Raw genomic sequence first — 23,529 nt, 5'->3', positions numbered from 1 at the left:
GCTGTGAAATTTCCTGGGAGAAACTAATGATGCCAAATGTATAAAATATGCAACTTGGGGGGTAAATCGTAGAAAGATCACATTTATATAGGAAATTAGTATTCATTCTGCCAAGCTTCACCGAGCTCATACATGTGTGTGCACACATACTGAGGGACTATAACAAGACTGGAAAATGAGCTTGCTTTGCTGATTAAAGAATAAACTCCTTGAGAATTTGTTTCAGTTACATTTCCACACAGTATCCTACGGAGCGTGCCACACCAATGCAGGTATCCTTATTTGAAAAAACTTTGAAACACAACATCTTTGAAAAAATGTGTTCTCCATTGTGTCTTTGCTGTGGAGCAACAAATCTGGAATCTACATACATGATTCACAAGTTTCTAAAGATGAATTCTGGCTCTTGTATCTGTTTCTGTGATATTTACAAACATCCCAAATGCCACCATATTAGAGTGATCATTATGAAATATTGGGTTGTGTTTATATCTTTGATTTCTACAGATGGTAAAATATGGACACACATTTGTACTAAAACTACTTATAACAGACATTCAGTAAGTGCCTAACTGTTCACCGTTTGCTCCATTTCTTGATCTAATATTGGACACAACATTGCCCTGTAGAAAGAAACTGACCTTTAGCAATCGATGTGTCCTTTTTTAATCAATTGTCCTTTAGGACTGTTCTTTAAAAATTGGTTTCAAAGTTTCAGTTATCAAGAACCATTAAAATAATGCCATTTTAAGATGAAGAGAAATGGAGAAAATGATAGGAGACTTGGTACTAGGCTGTTTGCCATCTATGTCTTAGGCATGACTAATGTCTGTCGCCAATTTTACTTGGTCCTGCTCTAAGTAATACAGTGGGTTCGTTTAAGGTAATAAAATACAGGACATATTTGCTCTGGATCAACATATATATAGATATATCTATAGATATATCTATAGATATATCTATAGATATATCTATCTATATATATATGTTGGAGAAAAGCTCTAAAAGGACAACATCAAGCTTAACGTCAGGGGTCACATGGAGACGTGTTCTTTTCCACTTTTCCAATGCTTGTAATATTTTGAACTAACATTTCCACTTTTTAAACAGCTAAAGCCATGAAGAGAACAGAATGCATATACGATGCTCACTGTGGGAGTCTTGATCAAAGCTGAAACATTTTATGGGAGAAAATGCCAATAGCCTATGCTAAGAATATTAAAATAAGCATATAAAATCTTATTAGAGATTGTCTCGAATAGTGACGTTGAGAAGAGAGAAATACATTTGGTATAGTTCAGAAAATAAGGAACTATGCCCTCTTTGTGTGTGGGTGGATTTTTTGTTTGTTTACAGGGGAGTTTGGGTAGTGGGGTAGGGAAAACATTACCTACTGCCCTTTAACGAGCTTACCTACTGGTTCATCATCATGGCTATGTGTGGGGACTCTTTTGGAAGACAGTCTACTTTCAGAAAACAATTGGTACTTAGGGAGAATCCTTGAAATGGTTGCAAATAAGATGAAAACTTTGCAGTAGCTATGGTAACTCTGGGGTAGAGGCTGATCACAAAACCACATATCTTTACACAAACACTCAGCTGAGGAATTAATAAGATGCTTAAATTTAATACAGTATGACATCAAGGCTCAAGAAAGAACCACTGTCATTGGTAAAGGCAATTCATTATTTTAATATTCTCACATTGTACTTTCAGCTTTTCCTTTACATTTAACAATTCTACCTCAAATTTCCCAGTGCAAAAATGGAATCAACTTCCTTCAGGTTCTGAAAAAAATTGGTAAGTTATTCTTTTTTTTTTTCTTTTTTTACATTTTAAGGTAATAACTAGGATTATGACTTATAACATTATACCAGAACATATAAGATTTTTAGAAATTTCATGTAATGTCTGAAACATTTATATTAACATATTTCCATACAAATAACCCAATGAAAGTTTAGTATTAGTTGTTTTGTTTGTTCTTTTTTTATACTGCAGGTTCTTATTAGGCATCAATTTTATACACATCAGTGTATACATGTCAATCCCAATCGCCCAATTCAGCACAACACCATACCCACCCCACCGCAGTTTTCCCCCCTTGGTGTCCATATGTCCATTCTCTACATCTGTGTCTCAACCTCTGCCCTGCAAACTGGCTCATCTGTACCATTTTTCTAGGTTCCACATACATGCGTTAATATACGATATTTGTTTTTCTCTTTCTGACTTACTTCACTCTGTATGACAGTCTCTAGATCCATCCACGTGTCAACAAATGACTCAATTTCGTTCCTTTTTATGGCTGAGTAATATTCCATTGTATATATGTACCACATCTTCTTTATCCATTCGTCTGCTGATGGGCATTTAGGTTGCTTCCATGACCTGGCTATTGTAAATAGTGCTGCAATGAACATTCGGGTGCATGTGTCTTTTTGAATTACGGTTTTCTCTGGGTATATGCCCAGTAGTGGGATTGCTGGGTCATATGGTAATTCTATTTTTAGTTTTTGAAGGAACCTCCATACGGTTCTCCATAGTGGCTGTATCAATTTACATTCCCACCAACAGTGCAAGAGGGTTCCCTTTTCTCCACACCCTCCCCAGCATTTGTTGTTTGTAGATTTTCTGATGATGCCCATTCTAACTGGTGTGAGGTGATACCTCATTGTAGTTTTGATTTGCATTTCTCTAATAATTAATGATGTTGAGCATCTTTTCATGTGCTTCGTGGCCGTCTGTATGTCTTCTTTGGAGAAATGTCTATTTAGGTCTTCTGCCCATTTTTGGATTGGGGTGTTTGTTTCTTTAATATTGAGCTGAATGAGCTGTTTATATATTTTGGAGATTAATCCTTTGTCCGTTGATTCGTTTGCAAATATTTTCTCCCATTCTGAGGGTTGCCTTTTCGTCTTGTTTATGGTTTCCTTTGCTGTGCAAAAGCTTTGAAGTTCCATTAGGTCCCATTTGTTTATTTTTGTTTTTATTTCCATTACTCTAGGAGGTGGATCAAAAAAGATCTTGCTGTGATTTATGTCAAAGAGTGTTCTTCCTATGTTTTCCTCTAAGAGTTTTATAGTGTCCAGTCTTATATTTAGGTCTCGAATCCATTTTGAGTTTATTTTTGTGCATGGTGTTAGGGAGTATTCTAATTTCATTCTTTTACATGTAGCTGTCCAGTTTTCCCAGCACCACTTATTGAAGAGACTGTCTTTTCTCCATTGTATATCTTTGACTCCTTTGTCATAGATTAGTTGACCATAGGTGCGTGGGTTTATCTCTGGGCTTTCTATCTTGTTCCATTGATCTATGTTTCTGTTTTTGTGCCAGTACCATATTGTCTTGATTACTGTAGCTTTGTAGTATATAGTCTGAAGTCAGGGAGTCTGATTCCTCCAGCTCCGTTTTTTTCCCTCAAGACTGCTTTGGCTATTCGGGGTCTTTTGTGTCTCCATACAAATTTTAAGATGATTTGTTCTAGTTCCGTAAAAAATGCCATTGGTAATTTGATAGGGATTGCATTGAATCTGTAGATTGCTTTGGGTAGTATAGTCATTTTCACAATGTTGATTCTTCCAATCCAAGAACATGGTATAATCTCTCCATCTGTTGGTATCATCTTTAATTTCTTTCATCAGTGTCTTATAGTTTTCTGCATACAGGTCTTTTGTCTCCCTAGGTAGGTTTATTCCTAGGTATTTTATTCTTTTGGTTGCAATGGTAAATGGGAGTGTTTCCATAATTTCTCTTTCAGATTTTTCATCATTAGTGTATAGGAATGCAAGAGATTTCTCTGCATTAATTTTGTATCCTGCAACTTTACCATATTCATTAATTAGCTCTAGCAGTTTTAGGATTCTCTATGCATAATATCATGTCATCCGCAAACAGTGACAGTTTTACTTCTTCTTTTCCAATTTGTATTCCTTTTATTTCTTTTTCTTCTCTGATTGCCGTGGCTAGGACTTCCAGAACTATGTTGAATAATAGTGGTGAGAGTGGACATCCTTGTCTCGTTCCTGATCTTAGAGGAAATGCTTTCAGTTTTTCACCATTGAGAATGATGTTTGCTGTGGGTTTGTCATATATGGCCTTTATTATGTTGAGGTAGGTTCCCTCTATGCCCACTTTCTGGAGAGTTTTTATCATAAATGGGTGTTGAATTTTGTCAAAAGCTTTTTCTGCATCTATTGAGATGATCATATGGTTTTTCTTCTTCAGTTTGTTAATATGGTGTATCACATTGATTGATTTGCGTATATTGAAGAATCCTTGCATCCCTGGGATAAATCCCACTTGATCGTGGTGTATGATCCTTTTAATGTGTTGTTGGATTCTGTTTGCTAGTATTTTGTTGAGGATTTTTGCATCTATATTCATCAGTGATATCGGTCTGTAATTTTCTTTCTTTGTAGTGTCTTTGTCCGGTTTTGGTATCAGGGTGATGGCGGCCTCATAGAATGAGTTTGGGAGTGTTCCTTCCTCTGCAATTTTTTGGAAGAGTTTGAGAAGGATAGGTGTTAGCTCTTCTCTAAATGTTTGATAGAATTCACCTGTGAAGCCATCTGGTCCTGGACTTTTGTTTGTTGCAAGATTTTTAATCACAGTTTCAATTTCATTGCTTGTGATTGGTCTGTTCATATTTTCTGTTTCTTCCTGGCTCAGTCTTGGAAGGTTATACCTTTCTAAGAATTTGTCCATTTCTTCCAGGTTGTCCATTTTGTTGGCATAAAGTTGCTTGTAGTAGTCTCTTAGGATGCTTTGTATTTCTGCAGTGTCTGTTGTAACTTCTCCTTTTTCATTTCTGATTTTATTGATTTGAGTCCTCTCCCTCTTTTTCTTGATGAGTCTGGCTAATGGCTTATCGATTTTGTTTATCTTCTCAAAGAACCAGCTTTTAGTTTTATTGATCTTTGCTATTGTTTTCTTTGTTTCTATTTCATTTATTTCTGCTCTGATCTTTATGATTTCTTTCCTTCTGCTAACTTTGGGTTTTGTTTGTTCTTCTTTCTCTAGTTTCTTTAGGTGTAAGGTTAGATTGTTTACTTGAGATTTTTCTTGTTTCTTGAGGTAGGCTTGTATAGCTATAAACTTCCCTCTTAGAACTGCTTTTGCTGCATCCCATAGGTTTTGGGTTGTCGTGTTTTCATTGTCATTTGTCTCTCTAGGTATTTTTTGATTTCTTCTTTGATTTCTTCAGTGATCTCTTGGTTATTTAGTAACGTATTGTTTAGCCTCCATGTGTTTGTCTTTTTTACGTTTTTTTCCCTGTAATTCATTTCTAATCTCATAGCATTGTGGTCAGAAAAGATGCTTGATATGATTTCAATTTTCTTAAATTTACTGAGGCTTGATTTGTGACCCAAGATGTGATCTATCCTGGAGAATGTTCCGTGCGCACTTGAGAAGAACGTGTAATCTGCTGTTTTTGGATGGAATGTCCTATAAATATCAGTTAAATCTATCTGGTCTATTGTGTCATTTAAAGCTTCTGTTTCCTTATTTATTTTCATTTTGGATGATCTGTCCATTGGTGTAAGTGAGGTGTTAACGTCCCCCACTATTATTGTGTTACTGTCGATTTCCTCTTTTATGGCTGTTAGCAGTTGCCTTATGTATTGAGGTGCTCCTATGTGGGGTGCATATATATTTATAATTGTTATATCTTCTTCTTGGATTGATCCCTTGATCATTATGTAGTGTCCTTCTTTGTCTCTTGTAACATTCTTTACTTTAAAGTCTATTTTATCTGATATGAGTATAGCTACTCCAGCTTTCTTTTGATTTCCATTTGCATGGAATATCTTTTTCCATCCCCTCACTTTCAGTCTGTATGTGTCCCTAGGTCTAAAGTGGGTCTCTTGTAGACAGCATAAATATGGGTCTTGTTTTTGTATCCATTCAGCAAGCCTGTGTCTTTTGGTTGGAGCATTTAATCCATTCACGTTTAAGGTAATTATCGATATGTATGTTCCTATGACCATTTTCTTAATTGTTTTGGGTTTGTTTTTGTAGGTCCTTTTCTTCTCTTGTGTTTCCCACTTAGAGAAGTTCCTTTAGCATTTGTTGTAGAGCTGGTTTGGTGGTGCTGAATTCTCTTAGCTTTTGCTTGTCTGGAAAGCTTTTGATTTCTCCATCAAATCTAAATGAGATCCTTGCCGGGTAGAGTAATCTTGGTTGTAGGTTCTTCCCTTTCATCACTTTAAGTATATCATGCCACTCCCTTCTGGCTTGTAGAGTTTCTGCTGAGAAATCAGCTGTTAACCTTATGGGAGTTCCCTTGTATGTTATTTGTCGTTTTTCCCTTGCTGCTTTCAATAATTTTTCTTTGTCTTTAATTTTTGCCATTTTGATTACTATGTGTCTTGGCGTGTTTCTCCTTGGGTTTATCCTGTATGGGACTCTCTGCACTTCCTGGACTTGGGTGGCTATTTCCTTTCCCATGTTAGGGAAGTTTTCGACTATAATCTCTTCAAATATTTTCTCTGGCCCTTTCTCTCTCTCTTCTCCTTCTGGGACCCCTATAATGCGAATGTTGTTGCGTTTAATGTTGTCCCAGAGGTCTCTTAGGCTGTCTTCATTTCTTTTCATTCTTTTTTCTTTAGTCTGTTCCGCAGCAGTGAATTCCACCATTCTGCCTTCCAGGTCACTTATCCGTTCTTCTGCCTCAGGTATTCTGCTATTGATTCCTTCTAGTGTAGTTTTCATTTCAGTTATTGTATTGGTCATCTCTGTTTGTTTGTTCTTTAATTCTTCTAGGTCTTTGTTAATCATTTCTTGCATCTTCTCAATCTTTGCCTCCATTCTTATTCCGAGGTCCTGGATCATCTTCACTATCATTATTCTGAATTCTTTTTCTGGAAGGTTGCCTATCTCCACTTCATTTAGTTGTTTTTCTGGGGGTTTTTTCTTGTTCCTTCATCTGATATATAGCCCTCTGCCTTTTCATCTTGTCTATCTTTCTGTAACTGTGGGTTTTGGTCCACAGGCTGCAGGATTGTAGTTTTTCTTGCTTCTGCTGTCTGCCCTCTGGTGGTTGAGGCTATCTAAGCGGCTTGATGGGAGGCTCTGTTGGTGGGTAGAGCTGACTGTTGCTGTGTCTGGTAAGTTATTCTTTAAATGTGTCATTTTTCTCAGTCAAAATACCATGGTAAAATAATACTGCAGCTGTATTTAGGCATCAACAACGATTTACAAATATGTATGAGACACCTGATTCATGCAACAGTGTCTGGGTTGGAAAGTCAAGCTGAACAAGACAGAGGCTCTGAAACTGAGGAGCTCTGACAGTTAAACAGGTATCACAGAGCACTGCAATGAGAGTTGAAATAAATGTGTTTGCCAGATGGAGACCTAGACAAGGAGAATGCCAAGCAGAGGGGGTAAAATCATGTGTAAAGTTGTAAAAATGCATGGTATCAATGCAGAGCAAAATGGACAAATCAGATGTTTCAGGATGGAAGCAATAAATTAGAATAGTCAGGGAGGTGTGGTTATGTAACGGGCCAAGAAAACAATGAGGTGGACTCCAGATCTCGAATATATCTCCTTTACGACGATTTTGCTTTTCCAAGCTTTATTTTCCCCATTCATAATGGGGACAAAGGTAGTGACCTACTACACAAGGTTGAAAGCAAAGACTAAACACTTGTGACAAAAAGGCAAATTATTACACATGCTTAATTCAGTGGAAGGGCAAATTGGTGGCATATTAAAATGACAATTCCAAGTTTATCAAAGAGTTTTTTATTTCAACTAGAGGGAATAAAAACTTACACCGTGCTGTTATTATAAAACACTTCCGCATACAACACCTTACCATTTCTTCCTCACAACAGTCCTGTAAGGTAAGCAGGGGCTTTGTTATTAATCATTCCCATCTGATTTAAGAAAAAGCAGTCACCGAGGTTGACTTACTCAATACCCACATCTAAAGCAGATCAGGCCCAGCAATGGAACTCACACCTTCCGACTTCTTATTTCAGGTTCATTTTCGCTGTGCAATGCTTCTTCTCTTGATATAGAAGAATTACTTGTGGTATTTTACCTTTTCAGGTATTTAAAGAAATGGATTGCTCCTAAATGTCTGGAAAGGGTAAACCTCTTATCACAAACCCATGTCTTGAGGGCACAGCCCCTTCTAACAACATTACCCCACAGCTGCCAGTCTGCAGGAGGTATTGCCCAGAGGACTGAATATACAGCAGATATTGGTGAGGAGCAACTTCTTGATTGCCTGGAACTTGAGATTGCCAGGGGAAAAGGAGCTGTTACAGAAGGTTTGACAACAAAGCCTGACAAGGGGAAGAAGAGGTGGTGCCGCTCATGACTCCAGAACAGATGTTGTTACTGCAAAGAGCACCCCTGGGACGTACAACTCGCTCCCACCGGCAAAGACAACTTTGGGGAGAAGGGAAAGGAGAGGTGCACTGATGCATTGCTTAGAAAGGACTATAAAAAGGAAGAAAAAAGGCAGCAGAAGGGGGGACAGTAGCCACATACGATCTACCACTTCAGACATATAAAAACTCAGTTATAATCAAACCTATGTCTTGAACCTTATCTCTTTCATTTCTACATTTTGGTAGAACAGGTTGGTTTTGACTGGGGTGTGTAAGGATGGGAATGGTGGTTAGAAATGTGTCTGGAAATGTTATTCAACACTTGCCTCAATAAACATTGCCCCTAGAAGTACTCCTCCTATTTTTCATAATCATGTATCATATATTATAAAACAAGTGTTTCATTTCGTTTAAGCTTTTATTTTATAGATTTAAAGCCTAGCAGAAGTAAAATAACCCGCTATTAAAAATCTGTCCACTAGAGGGCTATGTTGCCTTTATAAATATAATATTTTAGTCAACTCAATAAAACTGAAAAAGTTTCTAAGTTTACCCTTATTTGGAAAAAAAATCTATTCTTATATGTATGGGGTTTTGATAATTACATCTTTCTAAGGACTTTGAAAAGAGTCATCAAATTTTCTGTGAGTGAAATATACTCAAAAGGGATAAATTTAATCTTGACAGGTGTACATAATTACACCCAGTTTTCCTTGTTGCTATTTAGGAAATGTTCTGGATACTTCCCGCCCTAGGTCATTTAATTTAGGAATACTTTAGTCTTAAAAAAGGGTCAGGCATAATCCTATTAACATCGTAGTTATCCTTTCCAATAATAAGCTGTTTGAACTCTAATTATGTCTCTTGCTGGGGTAATATAGATCTTGGGTGATACATTCTTAGAACAAGTTAATTAGAAAAGGTTTTTAGCTACCAACAGGCAGGAAATTTTTTTGTTATTTCCAATGTTTTCAAAGAGCCACTGTGAAAGTGGATTCTCCAAACGATTTCAGTCCCAGTTTGGGTTGTATGTAAACGTTAATTGCTTCTTTTGCTGCAGGGAAACTGAAAACAAAATCACTTCGTCTTTTCATACTCGCCCTCTTTGCTACCAATTTCCCTCTATACATGCTTTTGTTGGAAAAGATGGGTTTCCCAAACTCCCTTTTTCTATTGGTATTAAATTTTTATTTCAAACTCTAAGCCACGTATTTTAGGTTCATGGACATTCATTTGGTTTAGAATGCCAACTGCATTTAACAAGTTATTACCTGGTTAAAATCTGGATCTACTATGTCAGCTGATGTTCAGTTAAATAACCAAAGCCTCCTATTTGGCATATATAGAATTTCTTTTTTTCCCCCTTAACATTAAGAGAATTATAGGATTGAATATTTAGATGTACTTTCTATAACATACACCAATCAATAGAATCCTCTACTTCAGTTCTCAGGTTGACTGAAATCCTATTTTAAGCTCTTCCTTCAACCCACTGTAATTTTCCCTGTAAGTCATAATTAAGTTAGTGGATGCTTTTGTGGGAAAGCAAATATCTTGGATGCGAAAAAGCCAAATGGACTTTTATTTAGTTAGTAGACACTGTTATTAAAATGGCATGTAATCATCCAGATCTTTAAATGCATCAGTTAAGTTGGAGCTCAAGCTTCTAGCTTTAGTTAACTTGTGTCTCTATTCTAAAAAGGACAATGAAAAGGTTAAAACCCTAGCAGTTGACTCAGAAAAACATCTGCTTGCTGGCAGGGTCACTTACCCATCCACCCATTCATTCTTCCCCAGGGATTTTCCAGTTACTGTGTGTGTGAATATGTTTGGGATGAGGTGGGAGCATCCTTGAGAACAACTATGATTGAAGGCAACAATCCTGATCTGTGGGGAGACTTAACCCCAGGATATGATGAACTCACATCACTCTGTGTATCAATGAGTGTGTGGTCCATGCTCCAGGAATGCTGAGTTATACCTGTGCTGGTTCATGTGAGAGTTGGGGAGAAAGGGCCAGGGATACCGAATGCAGAAAGCAGGTTCTGTTACATTAACTGACAACATGGAAATAGAACATGCTAAGCGTACAGTGGCCAAAGTCTGGTAATTTCCTTTCAGCCTGAGACTTGCAAATAATATCTATCGATAAAGGATTATTCAGGGGTTCCTGAAAGAAACTGAACCCTAAAGTAACTGTTGTGAATCCCATCTTACAGATGAAGAAACTAAAGCTCAGAGAGCTTGAGCAGCTTGCCAAACATTTCACAGTTATGTGTTATGAAACTGAGATGGATCCAGGTCTAATTCCAGTGTGGTTTTCTTCCCTCCCCAGTGCTGCCTCTTGAAAGTAGGCTTTATATGAGGAAGGCATGTTATTAGAATTTGTGTGAAATCTTTAAATATGGCAAGACCACATCTATTTACAATGAAACATATGAAGTTATTATTCAACTACTACTTATGAAATTGGTCAATTAAAAGGGTTTTGTGCTTTTAAATAATCTATGTTTCTGTATACAGAAAAGTAGCAATGGCAGAAATTTGCTTTATACTTAGGAGCACATGCTCCCAGGCATGAAATGTACATTAATATATAGTATATTGATATCTGAAACAAAGATATGAATTTTATAGCATCGAAAATTATAATATTTATAAAACCCAATGAAGCAGAATTATTATACAATCAACTTCATATTTGCTAGAAGTGGATTTTATTGTCTTATCTGACAAGTAATTAGTAATTCTTGGGTGATGTCCTAAAACATCAGGCAGATTTTAATAGGTCTACCAGGCCTAGACCTAAATAGGTTAGGCTTAAAAGGACTAATAAAGAGTTCCAGTGAGAGAGATGAAAATAATTAATATTAATCTCAATCAGATGTAGCACAACTATGACATTTTATAGATAGGTTAGGGGTAGCAAAATGTCATAACCTCACTTTTTGTATTATTATTGATTTGCAGAGGCTGGGATGGGTGGGCAGTTCTTAAACTTTGTCCAGATAGCTAATACATTTGGCCAGGATTTAGAAGGGCTGGATTTCACATTGTTTTAGAAATTGAATAATTTGCTTTGATTAAGTCAGAAAGGGAACGCTGGCTTCCCCCAACTTGAATCTTCATCCCCAAAGATCAGGGTGTCTCAGTGCCTTTGAAAAGGGCTGCACTCAGCAGCTTTTCTCTCCAAATTCTTCTTCCTCGTGCACCTTAAGGAGATGCTTGATTCTCACAGAGTTCACTGATAACTTCCTGGTAGGCCAGATGACAAGAAGTTTTATGATTCTTATCCCATCAGACCTCCTTGGTGTGTTTGCAACATCCATCATTCCCTTCTGTGTGAAACTCTTTACTGTCTGGGCTTCTGTGCAAGCCCAGTGGTGTGTTTTATACGTTACCTCCCAGACTGTCTAGTCTCTGCATTCTGTGTTTGCAGAGCTGCACTGCTTTCTCTTTAAAGGCTTTTTAAAAATTTTTATTTTTATTGGAGTATAATTGCTTTACAACATTGTGTTAGTTTCTGCTGTACAGCAAAGTGAATCAGCTGTATGTATACATATATCCCCTCTTTTTTGGATTTCCTTCCCATTTAGGTCCCCGCAGAGCACTGAGTTCCCTGTGAGATACAGTAGGTTCTCATTAGTTATCTATTTTATACTTAGTATCAATAGTGTATATATGTCAATCCCCATCTCCCAATTCATCCCACTCCCTGCTTCCCCCCTGGTATCCATCCATACGTTTGTTCTCTATGTCTGTGTCTCTATTTCTGCTTTGCAAATAAGATCATCTATACCATTTTCTTAGATTCCACATATATGCGTTAATATACGATATTTGTTTTTCTCCTCCTGACTTACTTCACTCTGTATGACAGTCTCTAGGTCCATCCACGTCTCTACAAATGACCCAATTTCATTCCTTTTTATGGCTGACTAATATTCCATTGTATATATGTACGACATCTTCTTTAGCCATTCCTCTGTTGATGGACATTTAGGTTGCTTCCATGTCCTGGCTATTGTAAATAGAGCTGCAATGAACATTGGGGTGCATGTGTCTTTTTGAATTATAGTTTTCTCTGGATATATGCCCAGTAGTGGGTTTAAGGATTTTATTTGAGGTTTCAGCCTGTATCTCACTGCTCTTCATGCTGGGCCATCCTCTTTATCTCCTGTATATTGTATGCTAATGACTCCCTGATTGTTATATCTAATCAAGACATGCCCTGCAAGCTTCAAAATCATTTCCACAGCCAGTCCTTGGGTACCACACACGGAGCGAGCCCAACCCACCATCCTATCCTGGCCTAAACCACCTCCTGTTCCAGCATTCTCTCATCTGATGGGCTTACCATCAACCCGGCCCCTCAAGCAAAGCAATGGCGTTATCCTTCCCTTCTCCTTTACGTCTACTGCAAATTCTTGACAGTACTTCCTTTTTCTTGAAACTGGAATCTCTCCATTCCTTTTAATCACCTTTAATTTTGAGCCCCTTGCATCTTTCACCGAGACTATTACAGAAGTCTTCTAACATGCTTCCTGTTTCTGTCCTGTCCTTCCACACACTTTCCATGGTCTCCACAGGGATATACTTAAAACATAAAATGGACTTTGTCCCCTTGTTACTTAATCATGTTCAGTCACTTACCATAACCAAAAAAGGTGTAAAGTCTTAACTTCTTAATATGCCATAAAAGGCATTTTATTACTTGTCATTGTCTCTCTAGTCTTCTATTTTGTCCTTCTTGACTTTATATCCCAGTAGTACTAACTAGATTTTAGCACTCCCTCCTGGAATCCTGGCCTTTCTCTACTACTAACTGCTAGCACTACTAGTACTGCTACTAACACACACACACACACACACACACACACACACACACACAGGGGAATGAAGAACATGGTGCATAAGAAGAAATCTGGTGGTTCCCTAACGCGTATTAGCTGTCACGTCATTATGCTAATGATAGGAGAATATACCTGTAATTTTTGAAAAACAAAATCTGTGATACAAATTTCCATATTTTATAAAGTAGACTCAATTGGAAAATCCAAATTCCATCAACCATTCAACACCTTATTATTCATTAAACACCTACTATGTGCCAAATATTATGTTATAAGCCAAAATATACTTTTAGTTATTTTAAAACTTTAGTATACGTTTAGGAAAAGGCCCAGTGCCAACTGACTGATATGAATGGCTGTGAATTCCACTATAAAATCCATATAACATAATTTTACTGAAGGCCTTCACCTAAAAAACAAAAATGCATGTCAAACAGAGGGAGAGTCACTAGTATGAAAACCAGCACGGTGAGTTGGGCACCAGACCGGCCCCCCAAGTGTGCAGGCTTGTCCAGGGCAGAGGGAAGCGTGGCCATGGGGATGACCAGCACACCGGCCCACTGCCAAGGTCATTGAGAAGCTCCACCACATCCTGCCCTTTGAGACCCAGATGGCCCTCACCCACCCCATCATGACATACAGTGAGTCAGCCGAGATTGAGAGATCCTCCCCGGATCTGACCCTGAAATGACTTGAAGCCAACTGGCGTATGTGGGCCCGTGGACGGCACTCAAGTCTCGGTGCCAAGTGCTGTCCTTGGACGCACTGCCCAGCCTCTTCGCCTACAGTCTGTTTCCTCCTGTCACTTTAGAATTCTGGGCTTCTTCACAGAGCGAGGGTCCTCTCACCATCCATCCTCTCCCCTCCTGAGGACCCATCTTTGTTTTCTTTGGAACGCCCTTTCCACGTCAGAACTCTCCTACATCTCGACCTGGTAAGGCCCACGTCCTCTCCCTGCCCCACCTGGCACTCCGTCTCTCCGAGGCGGCTCCTCTCCACTCACCACAGGGCCAGGCGGGGGGTGGCGTTCCCCTTCCACATCCACTGAGGCTTCCGCTCTCTGACTTTCCCCTTCTCCACTCCCCCCTCCCCCTCCCTCAGCTCTGCAATCCCTCACCAGGCTCCTCACACTTGGACACTTCCCTCTCCTTCTGACCTTCCACCTCACGGGAATCGACAGAGGTGACCCTGCAGGTGTCCTCGAGACAGCCAGCAGGACACGTCCTTGGTTCCTCCCCGACCTCGCTTCCACTGGCTGTGAGCTGCCTGACCTTCGTGGCTGGCTCTTGCTTTCTTCTAGCTGGAATTAATTTAATCTTCTTTCTCCATTCTGTTTTGGTTCTTTCTACTCTCTTAAATAAAATTGGGTATAACATTTTCATCTAGTCTTTTGTTTTCTTCACATCCATTTTTCCATTGATGGTCTGAGCACTGCAATGTGACACTCAGAAAAGATGTACATTTACAGTAAACACAGAGTCAAAAGGAAGGGATAAAGAAGATGTGGTTCATATATACAATGGAATATTACTCAGCCATAAAAAAGAACAGAATAATGCCATTTGCAGCAACATGAACGGACCTAGAGATTATCATACTAAGTGAAGTAAGTCAGAGAAAGACAAGTATTATACGATATTACTCATTTGTGGAACCTAATTTTAAAATAAATGATATAAATGAACTTATTTACAAAACAGAAACATACAGATTTTGAAAACAAACTTATGGTTACCAAAGGGGAAACATAGGGGGGAGGGGTAAATTAGGAGCTTGGGATGAACATACAAACACTACTATATATAAAACAGATAACCAACAAGGACTTACTGTAGAGCACAGAGAACTCTACTCAGTATTCTGTAGAGCACAGAGAACTCTACTCAGTATTCTGTAATAACCTAAATGGGAAAAGAATCTGAAAAAGAATGAATATATGTATATGTATAACTGAATCACTATGCTGTACACCTGAAACTAACACAACATTGTAAATCAACTCTACTCCAATAAAATTAAAAAAAGAAGAATGGTGTGCCTTCCTTGGAAAAGGGTCGAGGCATTCTATTGGCAGAGGCAGCTTGAATCCTAAACTTTTCTGGAGGGTGACCTGGGGAGTAAACCAAATGTTCATGTTCATGTTCAGTTGCTTATTGAGCATTTGTTCCCTGTCAATGTAGAGGCAGGGAGAATCTGGTGAAAGCTAATGACATCAACAGTACCAGGCAATAATTAGCGTTCAGTCAGCTGTAAAGGAGTGAATAAACAAGTGCATGACATAGAGATGGTCCATTGTGCCAACGTCCAATTTTTGGTTTTGTGTATATGGCCTGGGAAACCTGGGTTCATTTTGGTACATGTCTTCTGATTGTGTGCGTTTAAAAGATTGTGTAAGTTATAGAAACTACTGAAAAATTTTACCTATGACATGGTGAGATAGAGTTTTCAAAACTAGAGTTCTTTGTAAGTGATATTTTTGATGGTCTGGTTACACGTCCTTTGGAAATCCTATGCAGATAAGTTGTGCTCCCATGTGAGATGAATCAGGTCTCTGAGGGTGACAGCTTGAGAAAAGACTGCTTCTTCACTGGTGCCTTAGATGAAATGATTCAGCTTGCATGTGTGAGCAGATTTATTTCCAGGGGGTGGTTTCTTTACCATGGAGCAGACGCGGATTTTGTTTTTCCTTTCAAAAAATATCCTTTGGCTTTTAAAGCATGCGTTTTAGTGTTTCCACTGGCAAAGAGCTAAAGTGTGACAGTGTCAGAGGATAAAATAGGACATTATTTTTGCACTGTTTTGAATTATAGAGGCTGTGGTACTTGTTAAAAATGGAGGGAGGGGCAACCAAAAGTATGTTTATGAAGTGCTTAAAGTTTACTTAGTCAGATCTGTTCCATGGTCTGGAAACTAACGTGTCAAAAGGGAGACAATTTTAGCTTTCACAGGGCTATTTAATGTACTAATGTTCTGACCAATTTCTCCCGAGAAGAATGGAGACCATCCGATGCAGTGGACCAAATCTTGTAGGCAATACATAGTAGTGCATGGGATCGTGAATTCCATTTGAAAAGTGTTACTTAATATAATTCTTGAAGAGTTTGCCAAGTAAAAAGCTTTGGAAACGGTTCATATCCAGCCTGGAAATGAAAAGTTTGGAAGTGTTCTCTTAAAATGGACAAAACAATGGACTGGGATATTAAGAGACTTGCATTTTAGTCCCACTTCTGTCGTTAATGAGCTTAGTGACAGTAGGCAAGTCTTCAGTTGCCTTATCTGTAAAATGAGACACAGAGTCTTCTGAACATTAGTTTTTAAGTGAGGACATTTTTCTCTTCCAAACAAAAGCTTATACACTAATCTAGTAAGTAAAGTAGCGAAAGAGAGAACCATTCCCTTGGAAACTGCAGGTGGGGAGCCTGAGGCTTGCCCCACCCCGGTGATCCCCTCACCACCATGCAGCAGCTTGAGAAGCCAATGGAACGTTTTGGAGGCATGGTATCTGAAGTCTGTTGAGTTCTCATTTTTTATAAGTAAACATAGCAATCTGTTTTGCTTGCCAGGATACCCCTGGGAGCAACGAGGAATTAAAGCAGAAGTGGATTAGCAGCCAGAGATTTCCTTGAAAAAAATACTCTGGGTTATTTTAGTTTAACCTCTGATGTTAGGAGAGGAGGGTTCATGGGACAATTTGGAAATTAGGTTTAAGCTCGCAATGCATTTTGGAAGCTCTCCCTTTCTACCTCCTTTTTGTGGCACCTTGTTTTGTGAGCACAACGCAATTTCTGGTTTCCGACACACTTTCACAGGCGTCTGAACCACCTCATGGATTCACACTGTCGGCAGTTTTGCGAGGATCCCACATCTTTAAAAGGTTTCTTTCTCATAAAGAAAAGGGAAGAGGGTTAACGACCTGAAGAGGCAGGTCATTCTCTTTGAATCCTGATATAAGGGGAACATTGTTTTGACAATTCTGAATCTCTAGACACGTGATCTTGACAAAGCTCTCCTGTTTGGGAACAGCTTTGTCCCATGTGTAGAAGGGCTTGCAAGTTTACAGACTGTCTGCTTGATGGCCAAGACTCGGGCATCCATGACTTATTTGTGTAACACAGGTTAAATGGTCTAAACCTCTTTCCTTTGCTTTCTCTTCTTGAAATGGAGGGCTCTGGGGAGAAAAGGGAGATAGATGGATTTGGGGAAGGAAGTAGTTCCTTGGCAGGGATAGAGGACATCGTGAAGTAATCCTAACTTTTGAGATTTTTGAAGGAAACTGTGGAACTATTCAGCAGTTATGTATTTATGCTCTGTATCACCACCCAAAATAAAGCATAGTGGTAATTTTATAAAGGCAGGAATAAATTTAAACACGAGAGAGGAGCTGATGATGAAATATGAATGAGAAATGCAAATTTGAGGAAAATACTAAGTTGTTTTAAAACCCATAACGTGAGGCTTGAGTGAGGTATTTATATTTATTACTAGATATAGAAATTTATTTTCTTAGCACTCTATTTCCTTAAAAGGAGGTAAAATCAGCTACATGACAACTATTCCTATTTACGAACGACAGTTACTTCATACTTTTATTTCTAATTTTTTGTCCCTAAATTACATTTTTTTAATGTTTCTTTTTGTTATACTCTTTTCCCCTAGCCTGGAAAATTTGAAGAACATTGATTTCTTTCTTTTTTTTTTTCCACTCTAATAAGACTTTACGATTTTTTTCCCTTAAACTCAAAATGCAAAAATTATGATACTCTAAAAATGCATGTGTAAAGGACATCTCCATTTATACTGAGATAACAGAGTTACAATTAAAATGCAATTTAACTTTCATTCTTTTTTTTTTAAATAGTTGCTTACATTAGAAATTACCTTACCTATCATTTATCATATAAAGAAGACATACGTTTACAGACTCTGCATTTTATGGCCTGGACTTGAGTGTCCATGACTCATTATTAGCAACCATAGTTCTTAACGCTACTCTCTCGTCTAGAACTAATAGAACATGCATCCAAGGCACCATGTGTTTAGGGTCCAAATACCTGTCACCCTAGACGTGTGGAGAGTTAATGCAGCTTCCAAAAGCTGTTTTGTTCTCCATCCATAGTCTGTGTTCTGTGACAATCTGATGCTCACGAGCTCACGTTGACTATTTTGTTATTTAATGTGCACTTTAAGAATTAATAAAAGCAAGTCTTGCTAAATATCTGTAGGACAGATAAAAGCAAATCTCACTACACATCTGTTTGACAGCAAATATTGCACAAAAAAACTTCAGTGTTTGGTGTTTTAATCCTGAAGCAATTCAGAAATAAGTTTTTGCAGGCAAACAAAATCACATACTAATTACTGGAACACGGCGTAGAGCAAGTGAGAAATAGAAATATAATCCTCAACACGATGTAACAATATATTTGCGATGTTTCATATGAAACTCAAAATAAAATAGCTTTCCTTTCCAAGATAATTTTTTGTATTGTATCTACAAGCTGATCTTTGAAAATAAATATACATGATTTGAAGCCAGATCTTCTTTAAAGAGATTTTATTTTCCCAATATGAAGTGTTCAATAGCCCAGTAACTAACTCTTATTAAATGCATACTGTGGGTCAGGCACTGTTCTCAGCTTGTATGTGTTTTACTTCATTTAATGTTTAAAGCAATCTTATGAGGTAGGGATTCTTATTACTGTCATTTGATAGATGAGGAATCTGAAGACACTAAGCAACTTGCTGAAGGTCAAACAAATAGTGAAAGATGAAGAATTTGAACCCAGGCAGTCTGATTTCAGAACCACCATATTAAGTCACTATCCCGTATTTCACGGATTAAGACCAGAGCTAGCTGATCTCTTGAGGAATGAGACAGAAAAATATTACACAGTTGCATTGAAATAGTTCTCTCCTCTAGGACTCTGTTGCCTCCATCTGAAATGCTGAATTTGAGGCTTAAGAATGAAAGAAAAAGGAATCGTACATGACTTTCCCCAAAAAAGAATCATCATCTGGGAAGCAATTTTGATATTTATAAAAACTACTTTAAACGTTCCAGATTGCTACAATATCGGATGGTTTTTCTGGAAATGAAGTTTCCTAGAGAGCTCAGAGCTTGTTCAACACCAAGGCTGCCACTGGAGCATTACATATTTCATCTTCTCTTTTGGCCGCTGTGATAGAACATTATGCCACCATATCATAACACCAACCATCATAATATGGACATTGAGAAACTGTAGAGATCATGTGTGAGAAGATGACTCAAGCATCTGGGCCTTTCTTTAGGGTTTTGAAACAGGTCATGGAGATCCAGGAGACCACTGCTAACCCAAAAGATCCACCTGTGAATTGGGTCTTACAGTACCCTGAAACGGTTCTCTGGACATTCCATTAAGTCTAGCATTCCCCCGCTCCCCCCCGAGGAATCTCATCTTTGTAAATCTCAGCACTCTGGGTCTCACTGATTATCTTATTTGAAGACTTTGGGAATTTGGAACTAGAGCAGGTTTTCTAAGGTGCCTGAACCATGGACATTTAGTATGAGACGGGACGTTGAAAACCAACTTGTCTGACTCTTCATCACTTTGCCAGTGAGATAACCAAAAAACAGAGATTACAACTTTGTCTGATGTCCCAGAGCCTGTCAGTGACAAAACCACAATAGAAAGCAGGTTCTCTGGCTCTAAGTTCAGAGTTTTTAATGAACGGACTTGGCCTTCACACCCATCATAGCCCCTGGCCTTTTAGATCTGTGGACACGAGTCTGCGGCACTTCTTTTTCTGTCCTTTTCAGGAGTCTGTGGCTGAAGTTGCCACCCAACTCTGTGACGGAACAATCAACACCCCCATGGAACAGCAGAGAACTAAAACACTACCCTGAATACTACATACAATACTACTAGAGATTATCTTAGTGTTCTTGCACCTTCTGTAACATGGGAGAATGTTGTTTACTGTTCAGTAAATACATAGCCTTAATCTTATTTTTCCCCATACCTTTAAGAAGCATGGATGGAGAAAACCATGATATAAAACAATTTTTCATTCTTTACCTTACTACCAATTTCAGTGTAGATTCTGAGAAAATATTATATTTTGCTTATGGAAATGTGTGCATTAAACCAACGATCATTTCCAGTAATTCCTACTTGTAAAGGAAGAAAAAAAGACAGATTGAGAAGTTTCTATGGTCCCAAGAGCTGACGTGCATGTTCACGCCAGTTATGACCCAGCTCAGGTGTGGTGTCACACAGATAAGAAGACATACCAGGAGCAGCTGCAGCAACAGCACCAACAAAAGCAACACGTGTTGTTGGGCCTCTGGTTTCCAGGTGCTTGAGACACAGCAGGTGTTGCTTCATTCTGTGGCTGTTGCCTTTTTCGCATTTCAGCTACTGCAGTGCCCAACTGGCTGAAAGAAGAGAGAAAACATAAGGTCTGAAAAAATTATGACAAGGGTTAAGTCGCCTATGCTGAAGGAAGCATACGTTAATTGAGGGGTCAGGAAAAGATAGTTTGAGAAAAGGTAAACATGAATAAGCTTTAGCAGTCAAGTTGAAAATTCCCCAGAAATTTTTTAAGGCGAATATTCTAAAAACTTTGGGAACAAACTTCTACCATTATCTGCTACATACAATCTTGGTAAGTGTTGCCACGTAATCAGAATCAGTTGGCAAGGTAAATATGATAAGGTTTGAAAATTTATTTTTAACTTCCTTCTGTACTCAAGGATGATTACACCTGCTTGCCTTTATGAACACCTTTAAATGGTTATGGGGGTATGAATAACTCGTTTCTCTGCTATTATTTACAATACAGTTATTTGAGCTTTACAAATCATTGCTGCAAGGTTTCTAACTCTATAACATGGTGAAGAACAGTTTGTTTTTGGTCCTCTCTCATCTCCTTTTAAAACATACAATCTCCTTTTTGGTACTCTGGCTCACCGTCCAGGGGCCTTCTCTTGATAATATGGGCAAAATGCCTTACTCTGTGTTAGGTGTCCCTGTAGCAAAGGCATCACCTCCCTGTCCTGCACTGCTCAAAATTTATTTTCATTTAGTAGATAACCGTGGAAAGACTAAAAAGTTATCAAATCCAGCAGAATCATTTTGGTGGAATTTATATATCATGGTAGATAAGAAAAATACTGAGGTGCAGGCTGCCCTACCTGTGACTTTACAAATGCAGCCAAGTGAGTTGCTACAGATTTTTAAGACCAACACTGATCTAGGAGTTAGTTGATGATAAAAAAATAAAGTTTTATTTAGTAGACTAATATAAAATTTAGCATGAACTTTTAGAAAAAGGAATGAATTCTACTGAATAATATTTTCACAAATATGCAATGTATGTAAATCACACATATATTATTGTCATATGTGTGACTGAGGACAATACTTGTTAAAAACATAAAGTACTTTGGGCTTTTTTGGCATTGTGAGCTCATGCTTTAAAAAATACATTTTCAGTTCTGAATACAATGATAGATACTTTAAAAAATACTGTATTCTTAAAAATAAGATAAACATCTCTTTAGACCAGAAACAGATGAGAAAACCACAATGGTAGATAAATGGGGGTAAAGTCACAGTAATTTTGTATTTCAGGTATGGGAACAGAAAGGTGCAAAGGTTCCAAACTCTAGTGGGGTAAAAAAATGCTCCATCATGAGTAGTGGGAGACCAGAGTTCAGACCGGAGTTTTACCTGAATAAAATCAGCACCTGGGTTTCTGCCACTCATAAAAAGTTGCTAAAAAAACTATCTGTACCATCAATGGTACCTAGCTGCAGGAGAGAGAGGATGCATAGAGAGCCAATGAAACCTGACCTAAGCCAAGCAGCCCACAGGTTCTGTGACTGGGCCAAGGATGTCTCCAAAGCCATTCCTGGATGGGAGGAAATCCTGAGATGCCAGTGAAAGAGGTACTTTGGGACTGAAGGTCTTGGGGGACTAGTGGAGACAACTGAGAAGCATTATAAAGAGTGAGAGTGAGAAATACACCTCTTACTCAGTGTGTTGCCTGAAAGCAAAAAATCCAATTAACACTAAAAACAGAAAGCCAACTCAACAATCATGAAATGAATATATTCCTGAGCAAGTGCAAATAACAGAATCATCCAAAATTAGTGTAATAAACATATGTTTAATATAAACAATGTGATAAAGGAAAAAACTGTTCATATAGGAGAACAAGAAATTATAAGAACAAATATAGGCAAAAATGAGACAAGAATAGACAGAATGAAAAATGGAAAATATAGAAACAAAACACATAGCCATTAAAAAGATTCAGATGGAATAATATCTTCCCAAATCCACCCCCAAGAGAATAAGTGTCAAGGACTGTACCCAGAATCCAGCGAAAAGAGATAAAAAGATGAAACATAAAAAAGGGAATTGAGACAAGCATAGCAGTAACATTGAAAGACTCCCCTATGTGTCCAACAAGATTTTCATCATCAGGAGAGTATTAACAGAGAATATTAACGGGAAGTATTTTCAAGGAATCTGGCTGGAAACTTTCCAGAATTGGAAGGAAAAAACAAACAAAAGCCTTACATTGAAAGAGCATACCACATGCTCAGCAGGATTTATAAAATAAAAGTAAATCACACATATATGCATAAAAATAGAACCACAGAACTCCAAAATAAAGATACAAGCTGAATTACCCACAGAGGAGTAACAAGCACTGACAGCAGAATAGCACAGCAGTCAGACAAGAAAAAGAAATAAAAGTTATCCAGACTGGAAGGGATGAGGTAAAATTATCATTATATGCAGATGACATGATACTATATATAGAAAACCCTAAAGACTCCACACAAAAACTACTAGAACTAATAAATGAATTCAGCAAGGTATCAGGATACAAGATTAACACACAGAAATCTGTTGCATTTCTTTACACTAACAATGAAATATCAGAAAGGGAAAGTAAAAAACAATCCCTTTTAAAATCACATCAAAAAAAATAAAATAAAATACTTAGGAATAAATCTGACCAAATAGGTGAAAAACTTATATGCTGAGAACTATAAAACATTGATAAAGGAAATTGAAGATGATTTAAAGAAATGGAAAACTATCCCACGATCTTGGATTGGAAGAATTAATATTGTTAAAATGGTCATACTACCCAAAGCAATCTACAGATTTAATGTGATCCCTATCAAATTGCCCATGACATTTTTCACAGAACTAAAACAAGTAATCCTAAAATTTATAAGGAATCACAAAAGACCTAGAATTGCCAAAGTGGTCCTGAGGAAAAAGAACAAAGCTGGAGGCATAACCCTCCCAGACTTCAGACAATAC

General features: G+C 37.9%; 1 protein-coding gene and 1 long non-coding RNA gene across 3 annotated transcripts in view; one reads left to right on the top strand and one right to left on the bottom strand.

The window, feature by feature from the left end:
• Positions 1–8,686, top strand: part of LOC137769048 (uncharacterized) — a 46,425-nt gene extending 37,739 nt beyond the window's left edge. The window contains exons 4-5 of the long non-coding RNA XR_011074912.1: positions 1,717–1,800; positions 8,062–8,686. This is a non-coding gene — a long non-coding RNA (uncharacterized lncRNA). The remainder of the gene's footprint in view (positions 1–1,716; positions 1,801–8,061) is intronic.
• Positions 1–23,529, bottom strand: part of RGS17 (regulator of G protein signaling 17) — a 100,976-nt gene that overhangs the window by 13,211 nt on the left and 64,236 nt on the right. For both annotated transcript variants that reach the window (XM_068550737.1, XM_068550738.1), the window contains exon 2: positions 20,475–20,618. In XM_068550737.1, coding sequence (XP_068406838.1) covers positions 20,475–20,593 — 119 coding nt within the window. In that variant the 5' untranslated portion in view covers positions 20,594–20,618. The remainder of the gene's footprint in view (positions 1–20,474; positions 20,619–23,529) is intronic.

This window comes from Eschrichtius robustus, chromosome 9, assembly GCF_028021215.1.
Source record: "Eschrichtius robustus isolate mEscRob2 chromosome 9, mEscRob2.pri, whole genome shotgun sequence".
Taxonomy (NCBI): Eukaryota; Metazoa; Chordata; class Mammalia; order Artiodactyla; family Eschrichtiidae; genus Eschrichtius; species Eschrichtius robustus.
Note: the sequence above shows the minus strand (reverse complement) of the source record. Positions and strands in the feature narration are given on the sequence as shown.